The 21,923-nt window shown below is 35.1% G+C and overlaps 3 protein-coding genes across 4 annotated transcripts in view; 1 reads left to right on the top strand and 2 right to left on the bottom strand.

Annotated features, from left to right (window-relative positions):
* Positions 1-12,654, bottom strand: part of E2f1 (E2F transcription factor 1) — a 19,030-nt gene extending 6,376 nt beyond the window's left edge. Inside the window, exons 1-9 of one of the 2 annotated variants that reach the window (XM_013312856.1) lie at positions 12,586-12,654; positions 10,921-11,126; positions 5,269-5,432; positions 4,763-4,959; positions 3,434-3,675; positions 3,155-3,260; positions 2,903-3,011; positions 2,526-2,788; positions 1,916-2,026 (exon numbers count right to left, since the gene is read on the bottom strand). In XM_013312856.1, the coding sequence (XP_013168310.1) occupies positions 1,916-2,026; positions 2,526-2,788; positions 2,903-3,011; positions 3,155-3,260; positions 3,434-3,675; positions 4,763-4,959; positions 5,269-5,432; positions 10,921-11,126; positions 12,586-12,619 (1,432 nt within the window). In that variant the 5' untranslated portion in view covers positions 12,620-12,654. Of the gene's footprint in view, positions 1-1,915; positions 2,027-2,525; positions 2,789-2,902; positions 3,012-3,154; positions 3,261-3,433; positions 3,676-4,762; positions 4,960-5,268; positions 5,433-10,920; positions 11,127-11,482; positions 12,117-12,585 lie in introns of those variants that run through there. The other variant, XM_013312857.1, reaches the window with a different exon arrangement.
* A 2,431-nt stretch (positions 12,655-15,085) lies between these two features.
* On the bottom strand, positions 15,086-16,244 carry Archease (protein archease). Its single transcript, NM_001311849.1, is given in 3 exon segments — positions 15,086-15,509; positions 15,949-15,973; positions 16,051-16,244. Coding segments are annotated over 3 exon segments (480 nt in total). The 5' UTR covers positions 16,115-16,244; the 3' UTR covers positions 15,086-15,118.
* Positions 16,245-16,733: 489 nt separating this feature from the next.
* On the top strand, positions 16,734-18,245 carry LOC106118150 (uncharacterized). Its single transcript, NM_001311820.1, is given in 4 exon segments — positions 16,734-17,054; positions 17,125-17,214; positions 17,433-17,540; positions 18,016-18,245. Coding segments are annotated over 4 exon segments (567 nt in total). The 5' UTR covers positions 16,734-16,826; the 3' UTR covers positions 18,157-18,245.
* Positions 18,246-21,923: the final 3,678 nt, after the last annotated feature.

Here is a 21,923-nt window from a genome sequence, read left to right as displayed (position 1 = left end):
CCCCCGCTCCCCGCCCCCCGCCCCGCACACACCCGCACCACGCTCACAACAAATATTCCCGGTAAATTGAAGGTGAAAGCGAATGACATTTGATGAGTGAATAAACAAATTGAAGTCACAAATCAAGAGTGATAGTCCTAGTCATGGATTGGAGAAAAGTTAGGCAATGATTTTAAATAAAATATTATAGATGCTTAATTTCAAGTGCAAAGTAGAGTTTAATTTTAAATGGCAATGATTACTGCGTTAAAATAACGAAAGGTAAACACATTGAGCAGATATTGGTGAAAATAGTATTAAGACATTCAAAATAACTATCTTCATGTAAGAAACTGTGTATACTGAAAAATTTATTAAAAAACAAATGACTATTTTAAAGATCCACATTCAATGCACATATAATGAGATGAGTTCCGCTTGAGAGAGATGCTAGAGTTTGCTAGACTCACTTTAGGTGATGAACTTTTTCAGTATGTTTCATTAAAATTGACAACTCAAAAAGACTACAACTTGCCGTAAGATAATCTTATTTGAACATTATTAATATTCGATAGAAAGACACACTGATGCTTTATGGCATCTTTATGATGAAATAACTCGCTAGCATTGTTAATTCTCTTTTTAACATATTGACGATATTATAAATGCATATAAGTCTAGCACCCCTGACAAGAAGCCTGGGTCAGTTAACAAGTTAGTATGAGAAAGGCGGGATGAGAATGAGGTACGGGTATGATATGAGACAAAAGCATGCAAAGGCGAGTGTCCCGGCAGAGGTAGCCGGGCACATCTTCTGTCAGCCGGCGTGAGACGAGCGCTCGCGCCGTGGAGCTAGAACTCTGACTGTGATGTGACACCTGACACACAAGTCACAGGCCGAGTCCTAGCCACAAGACGCGACAGTCCCCGCACAATCTTCCATCATCATGATACTACTTTCAAAACCTGTTGGAAAATATTGTCTTTGCTGGCAATGATACATTTACAATACATATTTACGTTATTCATAATAAATATAAATTATTTCAATATAACTAAATCATCCGTCGACAGAAGTGTTAGATATTTATTTAGTAAGCAATATGATGAACATCCCTTCACCTACGATGAATATGTAGGCCTCTTAAAACCAAAGTTAAAATGTAGGGGCCTATTAAATGAAAAAATTTCCTCCACCAGAACGATTGCGAAAAGCACTTCAATTTTTAAATACATATTAGAATTAAATACATTTATTGTAACAATTGTGTTGTCTGATTTTCCCTTATTTATTTTTTAGCTATCATAGACAAATCTATAATATAATTCGTTAAACCAGTATCCAGAAAATTTATTGGAGATGTAATTGTTTGAGCTGAATAAAAGGAAATTTCGAATAATGAAATATATATCACTTCATTTACAACAATAATTGAAGGCCTTTTACATGGTAAGTTCTGATACTATTTCCATGCCAAATGCTAATTTCAAAGAGTTATTTAAAAAAATTGAATGATTAAATCAGATTTGTCACTAACAGTCATGCTCCACTAAGAACACCACTGATGTACTTTTATAGTAAAATGTTGAATTCTAGAAAAATGTTAAGTACTAATTACATACTAATAGTTTTGAAGCGCACTTTGACAACGCGCGAAAGAACATTTATTGATATAATGTACGTATACTCGTATTTTGCACATAGGACCTGTAAATTTATCTGACCGTACACGTGTTACCAACATGCGCGATTCAAATGTACACATACACTATGTCAGAGTAGGTTTCCACTGCAGTTCCAGTTATATTAATACACATTGTAGTCTTTGTTCTGTAAAAGATAACGAAAGAGATGACAATATATAATTTATACAAGTGTCACTGCAGTGAGAACTCAGTGTAAGTGTTGCTGTCTGTTTGGCGAGTTAGTGATTACCTGACTCCTGATCCTCGGTCTGCATCTGGAAGCGGCCACCGCCCATGATAGGCGCGAAGTCGTCGCTGTCCGCTATCAGCGCGTTACGTAGGCGACCCCGCGCGCCGCCCACTGCAATTGCATTCATTGTCATAAGCAATCTCATTGATCATTTGGTATTATTTGTTTGTTACAAAGGCAGAAGAAGACCAAAGAAAGTAATGATGCTTTGTATGAAAGAAGATATACGTAAAAAAGTGAATTCAGATATGAAGGCTGATAGAGATTTATGAAAGAGTATTAGTATATAATGTCCTAACCCTCCGTTTGGAAAATTACAGGCAGATCGACTTTTTGTTGTTAAACTTATATGGCCATGGTAATTCAAAGACATGATTATAGTTAAACTATCAAGATAAACAATTTATATACCAATAAAATATCGATATTACATTATGACGTTAAGGTTGTTGTGCACTACATTATAAATCTCATTAAACGAGGTGTCAAGGTATGTTGTCTATATATTCCACTTCATCGTCTCTGTGACGTCACAGTAGCTACTATAAATGCCCTTTATTGTTACAGCTGCCTCTATCACTGCTGGTATCATGTGTAGCGGTATACTTACTATCCGGTGTGGAGAGTAGCGTGGGCGACTGAGTGGGTGTTGAGGGCGGATGCCGCATCGGCGTGGACAGCCCCGCGATGAGCGTGGAACCCAACGTGGTGCCAAGTGAGGAGCCGAGCGAGGAGCCGAGCGAGGTGCCGAGTGTAGTGCTGAGCGTGGCGCCGAGCGACGCGGCCAGCGGCAGCGTGGGGTCGGTGACACAGGGCGTGCGCACCACCAGGCTGCGCGACCCTTGCTCCTCACACTCCCGCTTTATTGGTGTTCTGGATAAACAAAAGTAAACATTGATCGCGTGCGCTTATTGCACTACCTAGTAACACATGTTTTCAGATTAACCATTCCAATTTGTTTCATTAGATAAATATAATATTGCTTACGTAAAATCAGCTATAATAGAACTAGAGGGACGAGACTGCATTTGCGCTATGAGCGGCGCCAGAAGCGCCTTATTGTCTTCCAACAGTGGATCGGATGGAAGGAGGCCAGCTGTTAAAAACAAAAAAAAACATGTAATTATATACATTTGCAACAGTGAGCATTGTAGGATTTTTTTAATATAGAGCATGAGGAATTACACAATTATTGAATGTTTTTGGAGCAACTATTAGGTAGATAGACATGAAACGTACACGACGGTGGAGACGCAGGCGGGTCCTTAGGACAGAGGTAGACTTCGATCTCTCCTGACATTGACTTCAAATGAATCATGTAGCCTTTCTCGTCAGGATGGGGTACCTGTAACAGAGATTGACAATATGCCCAACTTGAATAACACCCATTAGAAAGTATCGAGATCATATCTAATTTCCAATTGAAAAAAACCTTACCAAATGTTGTCCTAGAAAAGTACTGTATTTTAAGCATTTTAAATTATTTTTAAACGTAATGGAGATATAATTTTAACTTACACTAAGCCTAGTATCGGGCGGCGCTTTGATTGGTATGACGGTTTGATTTCTAAAGTCATCTATGGAGCGCAGGTCTGCATAGGTGATATAGGCGAGAGCGCCATGCTCTGCCGAGAGGCGGGACAGCGCGTGCTCGGCCACAGCCACGGCACGCGCCGCCCGCGCCTCGCGCAGCCCCAGCGAGCGCACCTCGCGCCGCAGCCGCCGCGCGCGCACCTCCTCGCCCGCGCCGCCGCCCACGCCTGCAAACAACCACGCACTCTTGATACTACACTAATGTATCACACCGCAATGCCCAAAAGTTCCCTACTTTAATATTAAACTTTTACATAAATCAAATACTTTTAAATTTTAATTCAATTTGCTCTTACAGAACTCTCTTTTCAGATTATTTATACCAATATTACAATCTTACTAGTCACTAATATTATAAATACAATTGTTAGAATGTATAGTTGGATGCTTGTTGGAAAGTATCTTCCGAACAGCTTGCACACGGATCTTGCTGATAGATGCATGCATAGATGCAGAAGACAGTCTGAAAGAACACACAGACTACTAATTAAGATTTTTTTCATTCCGCGCGAACGAAGGCGCAGGGCGACAGCCAGTGCAGTGAAAGTCAAGAAATATAATGTCTATAACGGATTCGATTTGAAAAGTCGACAACAGACTTTTTTCGTAATTAATTTTTAATTGTGATTATAAACGACATCCACTTATTAAATTAAATGCATAAATCCTTTGAAGCTTGCTACACTGTTCATATTTAAAGTAAAATAGAAAACATTACAAGCCATCTTTGTCATGCACTGTAAAAATTAGGGTGTTGCTCCATTAGCCGAACCTGTTTACATTATAATAAAATAAACATTAACGTGGGAAAGTAGAAAAAAGTACAGCGCAGCAGTCCAACCATTATTTAAAGTGAAAAGCAGATGTCGCCAGATATCTCACGACGTTCAAACTATGGTACTATCGATAAAGAAGAAACTACATGTGGTAAATCATACACGCACCGTAGGCGCGATACAATACTTTTATAAATAAATAAGTTCCTTCATGAGAGCAATCAAGTAGCAAAGCTTTTATCTAAAAGTAAATAATCGTCTATCTGGTGTGATGATGTTGACATTTTCATCCTTTTAACTAATCTGAAAAGTGAGAATACTCAGTCTTTTCTAGAAACTGTCATCAGTTCATGATGCAAGTAAAAAGTTTTTAAGAGACTGTCTTTCGTCAGTCTAATATTTTGAATTAGAATAGTTTCAATACTTAGTCTGGTTGTTAAACGGTACAGAGTAATTATTAAAGGAAACATGTACTCACCACATTTCCATTGTATATTATTTTTCGATCTTTTCTCTAATATTCCTATACCCTCTAATACGTTCGTGATGTCGTATATGCGACGCTTCTGTACTGATAGCTGCTCTGCAGCAATGTTCAGGTCGAGCACCCCGTTCGGCGAGGACTTGAGGAGCGCGACGAACTTTTTCGTAAGTAAACCTAATGACGTGTCAAACCTGAAACAATCATCCAGAAACTACATTAAAATTAACCATTAATTCTTTATCAATTTACGAGCGTTGCTTAAATACCATATGCTAATATGGACAGCAGTGGATTTCTTAAATGGGGACCGATGAAGAAATTTATGTAATTATCAAATTCAACGACCGTCCACGTTTATACAGCAAAATACAAAGTAACCATATTATGAACATCTCATTCTTTCTTCGATTTAGTACCCATACGGTCCCACTTTAGTAATAACTAACTTTACCTATACGTTTATGAAATAAAATTACCTACCTCGATGAAAAATATTGTACCTGGAGCGTTCTGTGTACTTTTTCATAGAACTGGACGGTCGGCTGTAGGGCGTGAGCACTTTGACTCGCTTCTGCTTTGGAGTTTTAAAGTCTGCCTTCATCGGCACCACGTGCCCCTGACTGCCTGAACTGCTCTCACTCAGGTTCAGTCTTCTTTTCACCGCCTGTACACAAGTTTTGTGGTCGTATAGTCTGAGCTCACGCTGAGCAAACGGTTCGATTACCACTAAAACAATTTTAATCTTCGAATCAAGATTTCATATACGACTAAGGTTCTGAATTAGAATCCTGAATGAGCTACCTAATGTATTAGCATATATGACACATTATAAAATGGCATGAAGTTATCAAAACTTCTCTTAATTACCACGCAGTTATTATATGAAAATGCGAACTGTATTAAATGGAATTTTAAAGCAACAACCTACACTCTACATAACGAATACTTTGCTTTTATTGGTGTCATCTGCTGTTTAAATCTAGACGGAAGTCTTTCACCATCCTTAACAGTGTTATCACAAACAGCATTCTATTAAAAACAAACAACGGACTTAGCAAAATCTTCCATTATAAAAATCAAGTGTCGGTAAATCATATCATTACCGCACTCGCGAACCCATAAATAAATCTACTTAAAGTGCCGTGACGTCACACATTATTGCAGACACTGGTGTTTTTAAATTGATTACTGTTACCAATAGGTCATAACGCATCATCAGCAAAAGAGACTCGCTACTCGCGGCTGACGGAACTAATACTATTATAGGGCAAGGCAAGTAAATATAATTTTTATACAACATAGATGCACGTGAATGGACCGATAGTAGTAAGTCGGTCAAACCATTTAGAACACGTCATAACTTAAACACAGCATTTCAAATGGAACATAATATAAGAAACAGAGAGATCTAGTTTGGTTACAAGCCAAAATTGAACCAAAGGAGACCTGATTGATATAAAAAAAAATCCACATTCATTTAAGTATCAAAGTTCATACTTTAGAATGACAATGTATTATTTATGCATACAATCTTGATGGCAACAGAATTTATACTTTTCTAACTGGTGACCCTGCCCAGGACAAAATCGTCGTATCGTATTGTTATCGGTATTTCACAAGTGTGCAATATTTCAAAACAAAAAACAATTTTGAAGATTCCAGTAATTACATATAGATATGGAGATTATGACACAATACTCAGTGTGTATAAAAATGTATGAGGATTCGTTAAATGAAAAAAACATAGGAAAATACAGACCACCGAAGAAAGAAACATATATTGCAGGTTTTAAAGATTCGACCCTCTGTTTCGGCATCGCAGACACTGGTTCAATGTGCAATCACCACGTGGCGCTCAATAATACGATTATATGACAGTACGCGAGATGTTTTACATATTAGGTGGCAGCTAAATAAAAATCTAGGAATTACAGGAAGTCCGACTGTTATTTTTATTTAACAAAAATGCATTAACTATATGCTCGATAAAGATAAGCAGCATTATACTGAGACAAATGAATTTTCGGAGCATTTTAGGATTCATAGTAAGAAACGACGCTCGCTAAATTTCACGTAAAATGTACAGGGAAAGCCGCACCCTATCTCGTTCGGGACCTTCTGAGCGTGGAGGGAAACGGATAGCTATCCCCGTTCTTGTCTATTGCGTGTCCCGATTGGGAGACGATGTTGGCTATATTTTATAATTATTTAATTTCGATCGATGGTCATATACTTTTCCATAATTTCATGCACAAAATGACACCGTTAAAACACCATATATTGCTATCAAACTTTCTGCTGTATCCCTTGTAATACAATTTCGTAACTAATTCGACCTCGCGATATTGTTATGACTATTTTGCTTGTCAAGTACCTATACATAAAACTTCAACGGATAACAATGTCGGGCTTGGAAGCGACGTATGCTTCTAGAAAGTAGACCTTGACCGAATTAGCTACAAAGAAATGCAGGTACAGCTATAAAAATAACTATAGGAAAAAAAATTATATGCTTCAGTATCGTTCGCTTTTTTTACAGCGAGAATTAGATAAATCTCACGAGCGTAGAATATAGCAGGTAAAGCATAACTGTATGTTTGCCAGGTTTTTGTTACATCCTTTAAACCCTTTCCATTCTAAAAAGGAAAAAAAATCCTTGAAATCACACACCAACCTAACCTGGAGCAAACCTTATGAATCGAATTAATAATTACAATATTATGTCTTTACGGCCTAAAAATCTTAAAATAAGTAAATAATGTCGCAACAAATAAAGTTAAAGTGTAATGTTTACCTGATCATGAATTCATATTAAAATTACGAAACATAAAAATGCACAAAAACTATTTAACTTAATTACAAGGGCACAGAGTTAAATGAATGTCACACAACAGCTGAATATCAACGCGTTATAAAGCCGGTGAGAAAAATATTATACCGACTCCGTCGGAAAAACGCGCATGGTCACCTGTCTGATGAAATATATACGCAAACATTGAAAAATATAATATGCCGTACCGCAGTGCACATTTCGCACGTTTCAAGTCACAAACTTCATTAAGAGAAACAAGGGTTACTTACATCGATAATTAGACCCGTACCAACATAAAAAGAATCTTCCAATATCACTCGTAGAACTCGATTAACAGAGATCATACCGATTCCAAACGATTGAATTCAATCGTCTTTTATCACTGTATATTTACTGTGCGGAAAACATCGTGAAAATAGCAACTCAATTAAAATAATTTGGCAAAGGAATTATAAATGAATTAGAATGTGCGCGATAGATGCAAGAGACATTTTCAATGAGTCGATGCAACAAATTCAATTCCAAACGTCGGGGCCAAAGCCCCCCGCGTAAGGAAGTGTGTGGGGAGAGTACCTACCGGCACAATGCACGACATAAATTAGAATCTACACAAAAGCTGCCGAGCTCTCGGAAGGGACCTCCGGCAAAAGAATGCCAATTTCTTATCTTAAACATTTTGTTATTATTAATAGTGAACGAGCCGCTCTATTGTTAATTCGCTGAATTGCGGGTCTCACAAGTCTTTGTGCCCATGTGTGCCAGCGTCAGTAAATCGGAGCAGATGTGCTAACGGGCCCGCGGCAAGAACGTCGACCCCTGCCTTAAACAAAATTCGCCATTAACATAATCAATTTAGCCCTTTCTGAGATCTTACGTTAATAATTGATAGGCGAATTATGTGAGGAATATCCTACTACTACTACTATTACTGTACTATTGATGAGTGAAATCTTTCACATAGATCGATTTAATGGAAAGAAGTTGTGTTTAGTCGTTATATATTGTTGTCCAAGGGGTAAGTCACCCCTGGGTTATTAGGGATTAGTCGCAGGGAGAGGGCATTGACTGATTCGCGCATGTATGTACCTGGGCCACGTGTCCGCATGGGTTACCCACATGGCGACGCGCGGCTCGTCATCCCGCCGGGGACTCACTGTCGACATGTGTCGCATTACACTTGTCCACTGCTATTTTTAAATGCATTTACACGAAAACGACAAGTTTAAGGTTAGACCTCCAGCTGATTTCATAATTAGTTTTGCTCTTCGTAACATTTCGACAATAGATTTTGGCCATAAAACATGTACCTACTTCATGTACTTGCCACGGAAACGACCACTGAGCCCACTCATCAAGAGATAACAATTTGACTGCTATTAGAAATTACGTCAGAAGAAAGTATGATGTCATGTGACCTCCATTTATAGGTACTACATGCACAAGGAACTATGAATGACTTGATCAGGAAGGCATTAATTAAAAGATGTATCACATCAAAATTGTAGACATAGTTAAATTCAATTCAATTGTATGAAAATCAGGAAATGTCTTTCTTTTGGACTAAGTAAGAATTGAAAGTCCAAGAGTATTTTTATATTTCAAGTATAATATGCAAAATGTCAATAAGCAAACGGCATAATTCATTTACAATTAACCAATGTTTTACCTTAAAGGGAGAAAACCAAGGTTACTATATGAAATTAATTTTTATAAACATGTTTATTTGCAGAAAATACAAGTATTAAGAAACAATACCACTGCAATACTTATCACATATACAAAGAACAGATATAAAATTACTATAAAAATCATTAAAATAGTTTTGTAATCTATAAAATGTTTTTATCAGGCTATGATAAAACAGAAAGTCCACACCTTTCACTAAACTTCATAAAACCTTCCATTTCCACTGATGTAAGGAAAAGAGGTAACATACTATAAACTGAAATAATCCAAATTGTAAACTTGGAATATTGTTAACTTGGATTAAGATTACTTGACATCAAAACAACAAAAATCAAAGATCAAAACCATAACCTGAATACAATTAAAAACATCCAAAATCTAACAAATCAACATAATATTGTCAGTTTTATCTGCAAGCTTCAAAATACTGAGAATTACTACATTGTGATAGGATGGATCAGTACATGATTGATATCTTTGCCAGAACATTTTTAAAATTAAAGTTTTTTAATCTTTTAACCAAATATGAGTATATGAGGTTAAGAAAACCATACAACTGTTGTATTTTTGCAGCAATATTTAGTGTAAAAAGTTATCATACTTACACAGAAATCAATATTAAGATATGTATAATGTATCTACAATTAATTTGAAATACAATTAAATGAGTATAACTCAACACACTAGTAGCAAATGAAATCTTCTTAAAATTTGATATTTATGTAAAATCTCAATTCCACATGTTAGTTCATTGCCCTCCAATGGGTCTTTGACCTTAAATATGATCAAAATGTTTCTAAAACTATGACATTTTAGTTTACAATAAAAGATTGACTTTCATAATCATATGTTTGATTAGATAACCTAAAACATCTTGGTATCAAACAAATTTTTAACCAAACTATTAAAATATCTATTGAAAGATAATTGATAATTTGTGTTAAATTCTAAGCAAAACGGTCAAGAAAAGAATAATTTTTCAACATTTCTTTCGTTGACTAATATCTATTAATTTTGTGTATGGCATTACCATGTTACTGGTTACATAAAAATGTTCAAAATGATTGATGAAGGGAGATAACTGAATAACAATAATTTGTTCCTTTTACTACACAAATTTCATTTTTTTATATATATGCCCCATAATTCTCAATAGTTGATCTTGTACACATCATATCAAAGCTAAGGACTGAGCTCAATATGTTGCAAGTATATTGATTAACTAAAATTATCTTTGATAAACTTAAGGCAAGAAGTAGGATTGTTAAGAGTTAATCGCAGTGAAATCAGTTGCTAGGTCCTAAACTCAAAACTAATGATTCAAATTCATTTACATTCTATTAGAGAACAAATTCAGAGATCAGATTGAAATATAAGATTCGGCTTCCTTGATTTACATTACCTTATGAGGGTGTGGATATGTATTTAAGTATAATGAAATGAATGTTCTAACATTGCTCATTCCTATAGTCAAGAATTTTGATAATGTATGCTTTACTTGTGTACCATATGAAGAGAAAATTATAGCAAAATACAATTATGAAATGTAGCACAAAGTGCAGTTAGTATTGTCAATTTTAGTTTTAACTTGTAAGGTCATGGTTATGGTTATGGTAAATATGGAAAGTGAGGAAAGAAAGTTTTACCAACTTACTTCAGACGTCTTTGGCGGTGCCGAGGGCGCCTCGCGCCTGATTTGGTGCTGTGGCGTAGCTCCATATCCGTGGTCGAGAAGGTGGTAGCTGATGGGCTGGCTGGGGCTGTCTTCCAGTAGCGTGGTGTGCGACGGAGACGCCCCGACGCGTACCACCACCTCTGCTTCACCCTCCGCCTGCCCTCGCTTCACCCCCCTCGGCATCGCTGTTCACAAAAACTACACATGACCACCTTTTCAACATGAAATTATTAAAAAGATAGAACGTAAGTATCACAATTAAATTAGTGAAGAGGTTAGGGGCGCCGCGCGCGCGGAAATCACAGGTGAGAAGCCTCCAAAGCGGAGCGGGTCGATATAAATTATAATAAGTTTTATGTAATATATGAAGGCTATAGCAGTACCTGCATGTGCCCAATTTTGCTTACGTCACTTTTTCAACGACATTTTCCCCAAAATATCGACGACCTAGCGGTAATTCCTGCTTTTAACCGCTCCGAAATGATACGTACACATATCAGATAAATGAATAAAAAAAACATTTAATAATTGTAATACTTACGAAAGGTGTAAGCGAACGATATCCGAATTGAGAACCATAAAACGACATTTAATGTTTTCGACGCAAACGCTACATTATCGAGTACTCAAAATAAAATGTCCGCCGCTTTGTTGGTCTCGAGTGAACTCGTGGACATCGAGGCCGATAAATTTAGTTAAATGTCACAAATTGTCGTACACATATTAATTAATTCACTGAGAACTTCACGAAAAATAAAATATAAAAGAGAATAGTCTATTTCACATTTTATATTTATAACATAGAAATGAAGAGCAACGTAACGACGACAGGAAGCTTTTCAGAACATCTGGCTTGCAAGCGACGTAGCAGTGGCGCGAACTACGTGCGCAGGCGCGAAGCGGCCGACCAAGCTACCCCTAGCCGACGCCGATCTTCAAATCCTCCCCTCGTTTGGGAAGCCATAAAAAATATAATAACGAATTTTTGAATTTTCGTTAGGCGACCGGTTTTATGTAGAGCGCCGCGAACGTTCACAGAATATGAATTTAAGGCACCGAGTATGCTTCAAAACCTTAAAGCAGTTTATAATTTTTTTTTACAATGTATACTATTTTTCTTGATATTTAAGTGAGTTTGTATGATAATAAATAACCCAGAGAAACTCTCTATTTCCACGAAATATAAGCATTTCTATTTTATTTCACTTCAATAAATATAAACATAATCCGCCAAGTCCGGTTGGTTTGCAAAGATATATTTTAAATTTGGTATGGTTTATGCTAAGGTTTTAAAAATATTAATGCTCGTTTTTGATCAGGACTTCAGAAGGAAACTGAACTTAACATGAATCGTTATCGTAAATATTTTATCTTACCTTTGATAGACATTAAGTTCTTCGATCATTATTTATTAATTACAAAAGAAATAATTCTTTTGTTTGTGCTATCCATTTTTAATGTAATTAGAGTAAAAAACAACAAACTTTAATTTAAAATCTCATATAAAAAGACAAGTATAAATATAGTCTTCAAATAACTAAAAATAAAATGTATTTTTGTTTTAATTGTTGTTTACCCTTGCAGACTGGGATTAAAATTGTCACTCTTCACTAAATACGATTTACAAACTCTAAATATAATTACCGATTTTAAATATTTCGTATGGACAGGAAGTCATGATTATGAACGCGCGAATATAACGGAAATGATTGTAGAAAATAGAATTATTCATAGACAAAAGAGAGTTCTGAGTTATATCTATGACCGATCTATAGATTAATTATGTCGGCTTCGCTAAAATGACCAGTATTTTCAAAACATTTTAAAAAGGTACTGATAATATTTAATAACTGTTATTTTTTTCATGCTTATAGTCTACGTTGGTTGTCATTTATTTTTCTAACAAATCCTTTTAATCTAATTTCTGGAAAAACATAATGTATTTCAGACGTCGAACGGAACATACAGAATACTTGCGGTTTGTTTGATTTTCGGAGACTGGTCTTTTTTTTCAAAGATAATATGGGAAAATATTATATTTACATTTCATCAAATATTATTACCAAACCACGGGTATTATATATTTAACACTTTCATCGATCATTGAACTTACAACAGTACCGCCATAACTTGGGGTAACTAATGAATCTCATTATATTAAGAAGTTTATTTGAATAAAGCGCATATTAATGACTAATTAATATTTATTAACAATTTAATGCTAAAAAGCATCGTTTCATATATGGACTCTGGCGGCGTACCACGCCGTGTCACCCTGAACAAAATTCAAGATAAAAGAACGTAGAGTCAGGATACTTATCACCCATAGGAAGATTTTGTCATTGCTGTTTTATCCCTGTTCGCTGGGATTTTATCATCCCTGGTCGTTTGGTCGTAGGCAACTGGGGCGAACCGTCAAATCATCTATATCGCTACAAATACTATAAAATCTAACAGTGGTAGAGCTAACAGCAGCTGTTGCATGATTGTGTCAGCTCAAAAAAAATTAGGAAGCCTGGTGCTAATGTCCTTGCTGTTACATCACCTACTCCTTTCTACAAAAAAGTTAAAAGCTTTCTATAGTCTTAAAAAATAGCAAATAGAAGAGGAAGTAGTTGGAGAAAATAGGTACAATGGAGACATGGAAAGGTACCGGGGACGCAAACACCTCAGTGTAAGGATAACGGCACTTTTTAATACTACTACAGCAAGCTCACCTATTTGTGGCTGCGTTGTCACTCTTTGTCCGATGAAGTCTAGTTTGAAAATAACATTTGGAAAAATGAAAACCGAAAATGACGAAGCTTTATTAGGTTCAAGCATTAAGTAAAAGCCACCGTAACATGTGTTTTAAGCTCAACTCCACACGTGAGGTAACAAACATGAGCAAGGCATATTAAAAGACTAGTATTTTACTTTTTCGTTTGCCAATCACCAAGGGGTACAGCCATCAGGACAAGAGGGGCCCAATCCAGATTACTTAGAAACTTATGATTTTCGATCCATTTAAGCATTTAAACTATTGCCGCGAGTTGAATGCGAGAAGTGACTAATTCAAGGTAAAAATTAAAACGTGGATCTAGATCATAGGAAAAGTGGAGGTTCTACAAGTTTTTGAGCCCTCCCGAAGCAGAGTCTTGTATCTTTATCCAAACCAAAGTGTACAAGTTTGAACAAAAGAGTGATTTTTCTTTTTTGCAGTTCAAATTAAGTTTATGGTTATCACTATTTTTTTCTTCATCTTTAATATTTCTGAATATATTTGTCTATAGTCATAGCATTAAAAAAAACAAATAATCCACCGCAGGAACGAATAAAATAATGTGCTATGGCAGTGATCACTTAAGATTAGGAGTCTATCTCAGAACACAGGTTTCTCTGCGAAAAAGCAATCAGGTAGGGTTTGGTAAAATAAATTTTAAAACAAAATACTTCTTTGTCATGATACTGATACGATAACAGAACGATACTTACTCGGAACTTATACTCGTGGCGCATAGAAAATAAGTTGTTAAGTTTTAGTTGGTAGCAGCTACGTTAACATTATCATTTCTTTTTTTTTATGTTTATCGTAATAATTAAATTACTCTAACTTTCGTGGGACATTATCATAAACTATTAGGTACTAGCTGTCGCCCACGACTCCGTCCACGCGGAATAAAAAAAAGTCTTAAAAAGTAGCCTATGTGTTCTTCCAGACCATGTTCTACATCTATGTCAAATTTCAGCGAGATCTATTCAGCCCTTCTGAAGATACCTTCAAACAAACATCTATTCGTCTAAACATTCGCATTTATAATATTAATAAGATTAGTCTAGTGTCGGTGCCGAATACGTGAGTGTATAGCCGTTTATATATTAGTTTTCGTAAAAAGCACAAACGAAACGCGATATAAATATTTACCTCTCTCTGGCTCTCACCATTTTATTTGTAATACTACTGCTCAATTTAAAAAATAGTTTTCAGTTACCATCATAAATTATTATAAATTGTAATTATTAGAAGTAACGAAAAATTGATGTACATTTTCTGAAGCTTGGGCCACAGTATGGTTTACAAAACAACTTTTCTAATGCCATGATTTGAGTCCACCTTTTATAGAACAATAGACTGTTAAGAGGGTAAAATAAAATATTACAAAAATGAAACATAAAAAAATATTGTAATATGATCATCTCAAATATCAATTATAACAAAAACCTCAAACTTATGATCTTTGGGTTCATCAATAATTTGCATTGCCGAATATGTAATTGCTTTGACTTCAGTCCCTTGAGGGTGTGTGCCGATTTTAAATTCTTCACCGTAGCATTTGCATACTATCCGGAATTCTTCCGTATTGAACTCAGTTATTACTAACTTCTTGCAAATGAGAAACGGTTCGGCTGAGAAGAGAAATAACAGTTCATCTAGGAAATGATAGAGAAGTCCTATCATGTCATCAGCATTTGCTTCTATGGTGTGCACTTCTCTGATTTGAACATATGCCATCTCTGTCATATATGCAAACATTGCCATGCCACATTGTTCAAACGCTTCTTTAAGACTATCGCCCCAAGCATGTAGCCTAGAAACAAACAGAGAAAATACGGACAAATTAAAAGAAATTAATTGATAAGAAAATTTAAAAACTTTACTTTTATTATTATATCAAAGAGCTACAGTCCGATGGACATAAATATAGAAGTAGTTCATTTGAAACAAACAAAACCAACTTTATTCCAATAAAAAAAGTCATTATCCTCCTATAAGTAGGACAAAAATGTTTTCCACTCACTTTTGAAACAGAACCACAATGGCATTTTGCATCCTCTTCTTTCTAAATCCAAACTATGAGTCATATGTTATAAATATAAATATGTAGCAATATTTTAACAGTATTATGCAAACCCAGCAGTTATTGTCTTTCACTTATTTAACTTAAAGGATAAAAATTATAGTTGTTTTAATGATTTATCTTAAAATAAAAAATCCTAAATTTTCATTATGTACACATTCAAACTTACTGAACATCAGCTGTATGATCCAAATCTGAAACGTTAACAATTAAATGTAAATTCACAAGATATTATAAGAGATAACAAAATCAATTGCACAAAAGTACTTACATTCGTATTTTATTGGTGGGAGGATGAAATCACTTTCTGTAAGGTCACCCAATTCTTCATCCATTATGTTAGACTAATTAATATATGTTTTTGTTGATATAACCTAATATAATTAAAGTAACTCTTAACTTTTTCCTTACTATTTACTACTAAATAAAGTAATAGGAAACAGGAGTAATTTATCGTTGCCTCTATTACTTAGATGTATGTCATGAGATTTTATATGATAAAGTGACTCTTTTATTAACAATTAATAAAATAATTAGTACCAAAATAATTATTACAGTAAAATAAACACCCAGAAAGATGACCTTTAACACAACTTGACAAGAGATGACATTGACTTATAAACACCTGTTGCCAGGTTGCCAGTTGTAATTGTTTTATCATTGCCCATTTAAAAAAATTATAAAGACTAAAAAATACTAAAAAGAAAAAAATTAAACCCTAAGATCCGAATAAACATGAAATACAAAATTGACTATAGTCGCAATACGGAATAGAATATATTTTTTCGTTAAAATCTTGTTTACTTCTTCACGATTCCTTCTCGACCCAGACCACAGACTCTTTGCACAACCCCAGACCCGTCCAGTGACGTCATTTGGACGTCGCTGAGACGTCACGGTACTTAACTGTCAAGTTTCGGAGTTCTTTTTCTTATTTTAAAATAAATTCTAATTCGATTTTTGAATAGTTTTCTTTCATATAATTCTCATTTAGATTCTTTTCACTACATTTTTAGCTCTTGTTCTTTACTTTTTTAAATAACCATAATGGATCCTATTGCAATTTTACAAAATAGAATCGAACAATTAGAAGCGAAATTGGGTTTAGCGTTAAATAACCCAGCTGATGGTCAACAAGAGGATTCGGCAACAGCTAATTTACTGAACACAGCTCAGTCCATAAATAATGCCACAGCTGGTCACGAGAAACTATCCGAAGGTATGCAAAGAGCCACCGAATTAAACAACTACACTGACCCTAACTTCGTTGAGAACGTAAGTATAAATTGATAATGATTTCAGTGTTGAATTCATCATAAATGTATTAACACTTATGATTTTGTAGATGCAGCAGAATAACTTGAAAATGCAGGAAGTGGCTGCAGCAGAACCAGTAATTAAACATCACTGTCATTGTATGCATCGCTGTAAACAGGTATGTTATTATGAATCTCAACTATTTAAAGATTGTAGCATTAATCAAACCCTTTTTAAATAGTGAGTGAGTTATAAATTTGAGTACCAGCTTAAGTGGTTTACAGAAGCCACTATAAGTAACTCAATATAGGTAGAAATTATAAACATTAATAGTATGAATCTAAAAAAAATATTTTCAATTTTCTATTTTGTATAATGTCATTAAATTAATTGCAGGCTGCTCCTGTATTGGAATCTGAGGCTATTCAGCAAGTTCCTCAGTTGCAAAAAACTGTAGACAAGATGCATGCGGAAGCTGCAGAAGTAAAGGCTGAGACTGATGCGGTAACACCTCTTAAATATACCATATTCCTAAATTGCAGTGTTAAGCTTTCTCAATAATTTATTCATTTACAAATTTTAAATACTATCTGTTGTCTGCGACTCCACCTGTGCAGAATTAAAAAAATCTTAATTAGTAATTTATATGTTCTTCCAGACTATGTTCTACAACCATGCCAATTATCATTGTGATTGTGTTCAGCTGTCTGGAGATACCTTCAAACATCCATTCATCCATCCATCTAAACATGTTTAATATTCCTTTAAATCTCATCTCAATTAAAATATATTTGTATAATCTTTTATACTAATAGAAAGAATAGAAATGTTATCCTATGTCGAAGTTTTTATGAATGCAAATTTTAGGTGAAGAAATAGGGAAACACATGCGAAGCAGTAGGCACCGGCTAGTATTCTATAAAGAAGCTCTAGGACTTGGATATAATTAGATGTTATGTTAAGATGTTTATATTTGCAGGTGTCACAAGGTATTCAAGAGGTAGCAGAGACCTGCGGCTCTGCAGCTTCCAAGGCTGCTGAAGGTTTAGCTGAAGTTGCCCAGAAGGTGGAGGAAGTTGAAGTTAAAACATTCCCTAAACGAAGAAATGGATTAGATTAATATTGTCTCATGTTTAAATGTGTTAAATCACAATTGTGATATTTTTCATTATGTATTGCGTTGAAAATTGTAAAGTATTATTTATACCATTATAATCGTTTTTTTTACTCTATGTACAGTCAGCGTCATATAGATCGTCACAGACAAGATATGCAAATATATAGGTACATCAAAAGTATTCAATTATATCGGTACAACAAAAGTCCTCAAAATAATAGATACATTCACCATGCTCAAATACATCGGTACATACACAGCGTCAAATATATGAGTACATGCAAGATGCTCATAAATATCGTAGCAGCCACAGCGTCATAAGTAACGAAGCAGTCAAGGTGCGCAAAAATATCGGTACATTTGACAAAATTGAACTCTATCTCTATATACTTGTGATACAATTTGGAATCAACTACTTCTGTTACATTCATTTGACACTTTGTATTAACATTATAGGTTGTCCGGAAAGTTCGTTCTGATTTTCGATATAAAGCTTACAATAGACTGTAGCTGAAGTGGATTCATTTTCGGATTTCCACCATTATCAAACGTCACAAAAATTTCTATATTGTGAATAATTTCATTTCATTGGTTGAGATAAAAACATTTTTAAAATTTTATCCAATAATAAAAGACGTTTTAGGTATAGAGTCGTACCCATATAATTTAAAAACATTTCCAAAAATTTAAGAGAACAGGGTTTCAATTTTCCTTATAAAGCGGCACGAACTTACTGGGCAACCCAATATTTTTCTTCCCCTGTCATAACACTTAAATATAAAAGTATGTCATGCCGAATATGACAGATACGTATTAACTAATATCAAATTTTGCCTTGTCACAATATATATAATACTAGATTGGCGCAGTATTCTAGTATGTTTGCCGTAATATGTAAGTTTACCGGTTCGAATCTCAGGCTACTTTTTTTTCATTTTATCAATCACGGGGTTATTTTTTCATAACCAGTAAAAATTTGGTAATGTAAAATTTTGCTCGACAATTTTTTTTTATAATTTTCGCTGTCGCGTAAAAAGAAATTTAAATAAAGTTAACAACAATTAGGTCAGACCATCGCGGGTGAAGTGAGTGGGCGGAGCGTGGATTGTCTTTGCGGGTTTTAAGAATGGTACGCGCGGAACTATACGTACAAGTGTTATCTACATATGTGTGCGCGCCCACGCACACTGGAATGTTTATTGCAATCGACCAAAAATTTGATGTAGTTTGGATATTGACATTCAGTTTTTTTTCTTTGTTTCTTAAATATAATCAGTATCAGTAAAAGGTAAAAGTAAAAGTGTTATTTTTACCGGTTCAAGTTTAACAAACATGAGTAATAAACAAATTACATGCCAATAACATCGCTTTATCTCCTTCATTTTTGTTTGAAATAGAAAAGTACTTTAACGGTCAAACTCATTAGTCCAAGGCAATATCAAAAAGTACCTAATAACTACGGCGATAGAGTTTAATTACAATGTGCTTCGATATTAAAATTAAAAAGTTAAAATATCAAAAAAAAAATAGTTGCTTGGGATTTGAACCGCCGAACTTACGTACCAACGGCGGCGAACGGTAAGGCCACGAGACCAAACTAGCATATATGATGACAAACTTAAATTTGATGTTGGTTTTATCTACCTAATAACTGTCATCCGCGTCGAACACTTTTAGTAAATTTTGAAAAATGGTTTGATGCAAAGTGTCAAATGAATGTAACAGAAGTAGTTTATTCCAAATTGTATCACATATAGAGATTGAGTTCAATTTTGTCAAATGTACCGATATTTTTGCGCACCTTGACTGCTTCGTTACTTATGACGCTGTGGCTGCTACGATATTTATGAGCATCTTGCATGTACTCATATATTTGACGCTGTGTATGTACCGATGTATTTGAGCAGGGTGAATGTATCTATTATTTTGAGGACTTTTGTTGTACCGATATAATTGAATACTTTTGGTGTACCTATATATTTGCATATCTTGTCTGTGTCGATCTATATGACGCTGACTGTACCTCCTTGATTTACGTAAAATATTTCTCGTTGGGTGTTTTATTAAATACAAGCCAAATAAGTTATCTCGGGAATATTTTATACCTTGAAACTAAAATTAAATGATAAATGTACTAGCTCACTTTAATACGAGGGTGAATCAAAAAATTCTTGGAAGCAATATTAAAAAATGCAAAGATTTAAATAATAATTTATTTTTCTACATAATCTCCCTCCAATGCAATGCATTTAGAATAACGCGTTTCTAACTTCCTTATTCCTTGTGAAAAAAAAAATATTTTCTTGACTCTCGAAAAAGTCCTCTACGGCAGCTATAACCGCGTCATTATCGTGAAATTTTGTTCCACGAATTTCCTCTTTTAATTTTGGAAATAAGTGAAAATCACTTGGGGCTAAGTCCGGAGAATATGGTGGGTGGTCAAGGAGATTGAAGCCAGCACAGCGGATTGCGTTGAGGGCAACATCCGATCGATGAGCAGGAGCGTTATCTTGAAGGAACAACACGCCCAACGACAGTTTTCCACGACGTTTTTCTTTAATCGCTTCACGCACTTTCGGGATTAAATTTGCATAATAGGGTCCAGTAATCGTCTGGCCTTTTGGCATGTAATCAATAAAAAGGATTTCTTCACTATCCCAGAACACAGAGGCCATAACTTTGCCAGCGGTAGGAGCAGCTCGAAATATCTTGATTGATGGAGAGGATGGCCGTTTCCAAGACATGCTTTGTCTTTTAGTTTCAGGATCTAAATGGTGGACCCACGTTTCATCCATGGTGACAAGACGACGGCAAAAATTATCCGAATCACGCTGGAACATTTCGAGATTACGCTTGGAAATTTCCAAACGTCGCTTTTTGTTTTCGTCGGTTAACATTCGTGCCACCCATCTTGCAGACACTTTTTTGAACCCCAGTGAATCAATTAAAATGGATTGAACGCTACCAAAAGATATCTTTAGGATCTCAGCTATATGTTTTATAGTCATTCTTCTGTCTTCCAAAACCAGATTCTCAACCTTTTTGACATTTTCTTCTGTAACGGAGGTTGAAGGCCGCCCAGAACGCGGGTCATCTTTACAGCTTGATCTACCTCTTTTAAATTCAGCCACCCAGTACGCAACCGTAGAATAGGGTACAGCATCACCCCCTAATGTCTGCTGAATGTCCAAAAAAATTTCCTTCGTAGACATTTTTTTCAAACGGAGATATTTTATCACCGCACGTAACTCACTTTTATCCATAATTTTTACTTTTTAGCAACTCGTTGCACAAAAAAAATTATTACATGCGAACGAACTGACAAAAACAAGTGACAGTCTGCATAAATATAGTGTGATAGACACTCTTTAATTTGAATATCGAACTTGATCCAAAAAGGTTTCATATATATGCACTTCTAAGAACTTTTTGATTCACCCTCGTATATGTATAGTTGAAAAGAGCTAGAGAAACACCGAAAAGCTTTTTATTTTATTTTGGGTAAAAATTGGAAACTTTTTAGTATAATATAACAGGCAGACGAAACTCTATTAGTCTATGGTACAAATTGAACGCAAACGGAGATCCTCCATCTTGAAAATTGTGTCTATCCCACTCATAACAGGCACGCGAAACTCTATCAGTCTATGGTACAAATTGAACGCAAACGGAGATCCTCCATCTTGAAAATTGTGTCTATCCCACTCATAAGTTTCTCTATAATTTTTGGGCTGTTTAAAAAAAAAAAACCATAGTGCATATGAATAAAT

The sequence above is a fragment of the Papilio xuthus genome, unplaced genomic scaffold (assembly GCF_000836235.2).
Source record: "Papilio xuthus unplaced genomic scaffold, Pxut_1.1 DF827597.1, whole genome shotgun sequence".
In the NCBI taxonomy this organism is placed as follows: domain Eukaryota; kingdom Metazoa; phylum Arthropoda; class Insecta; order Lepidoptera; family Papilionidae; genus Papilio; species Papilio xuthus.
The sequence above is the reverse complement of the archived record's forward strand: the minus strand, read 5'-3'. Positions and strand labels throughout refer to the sequence as shown.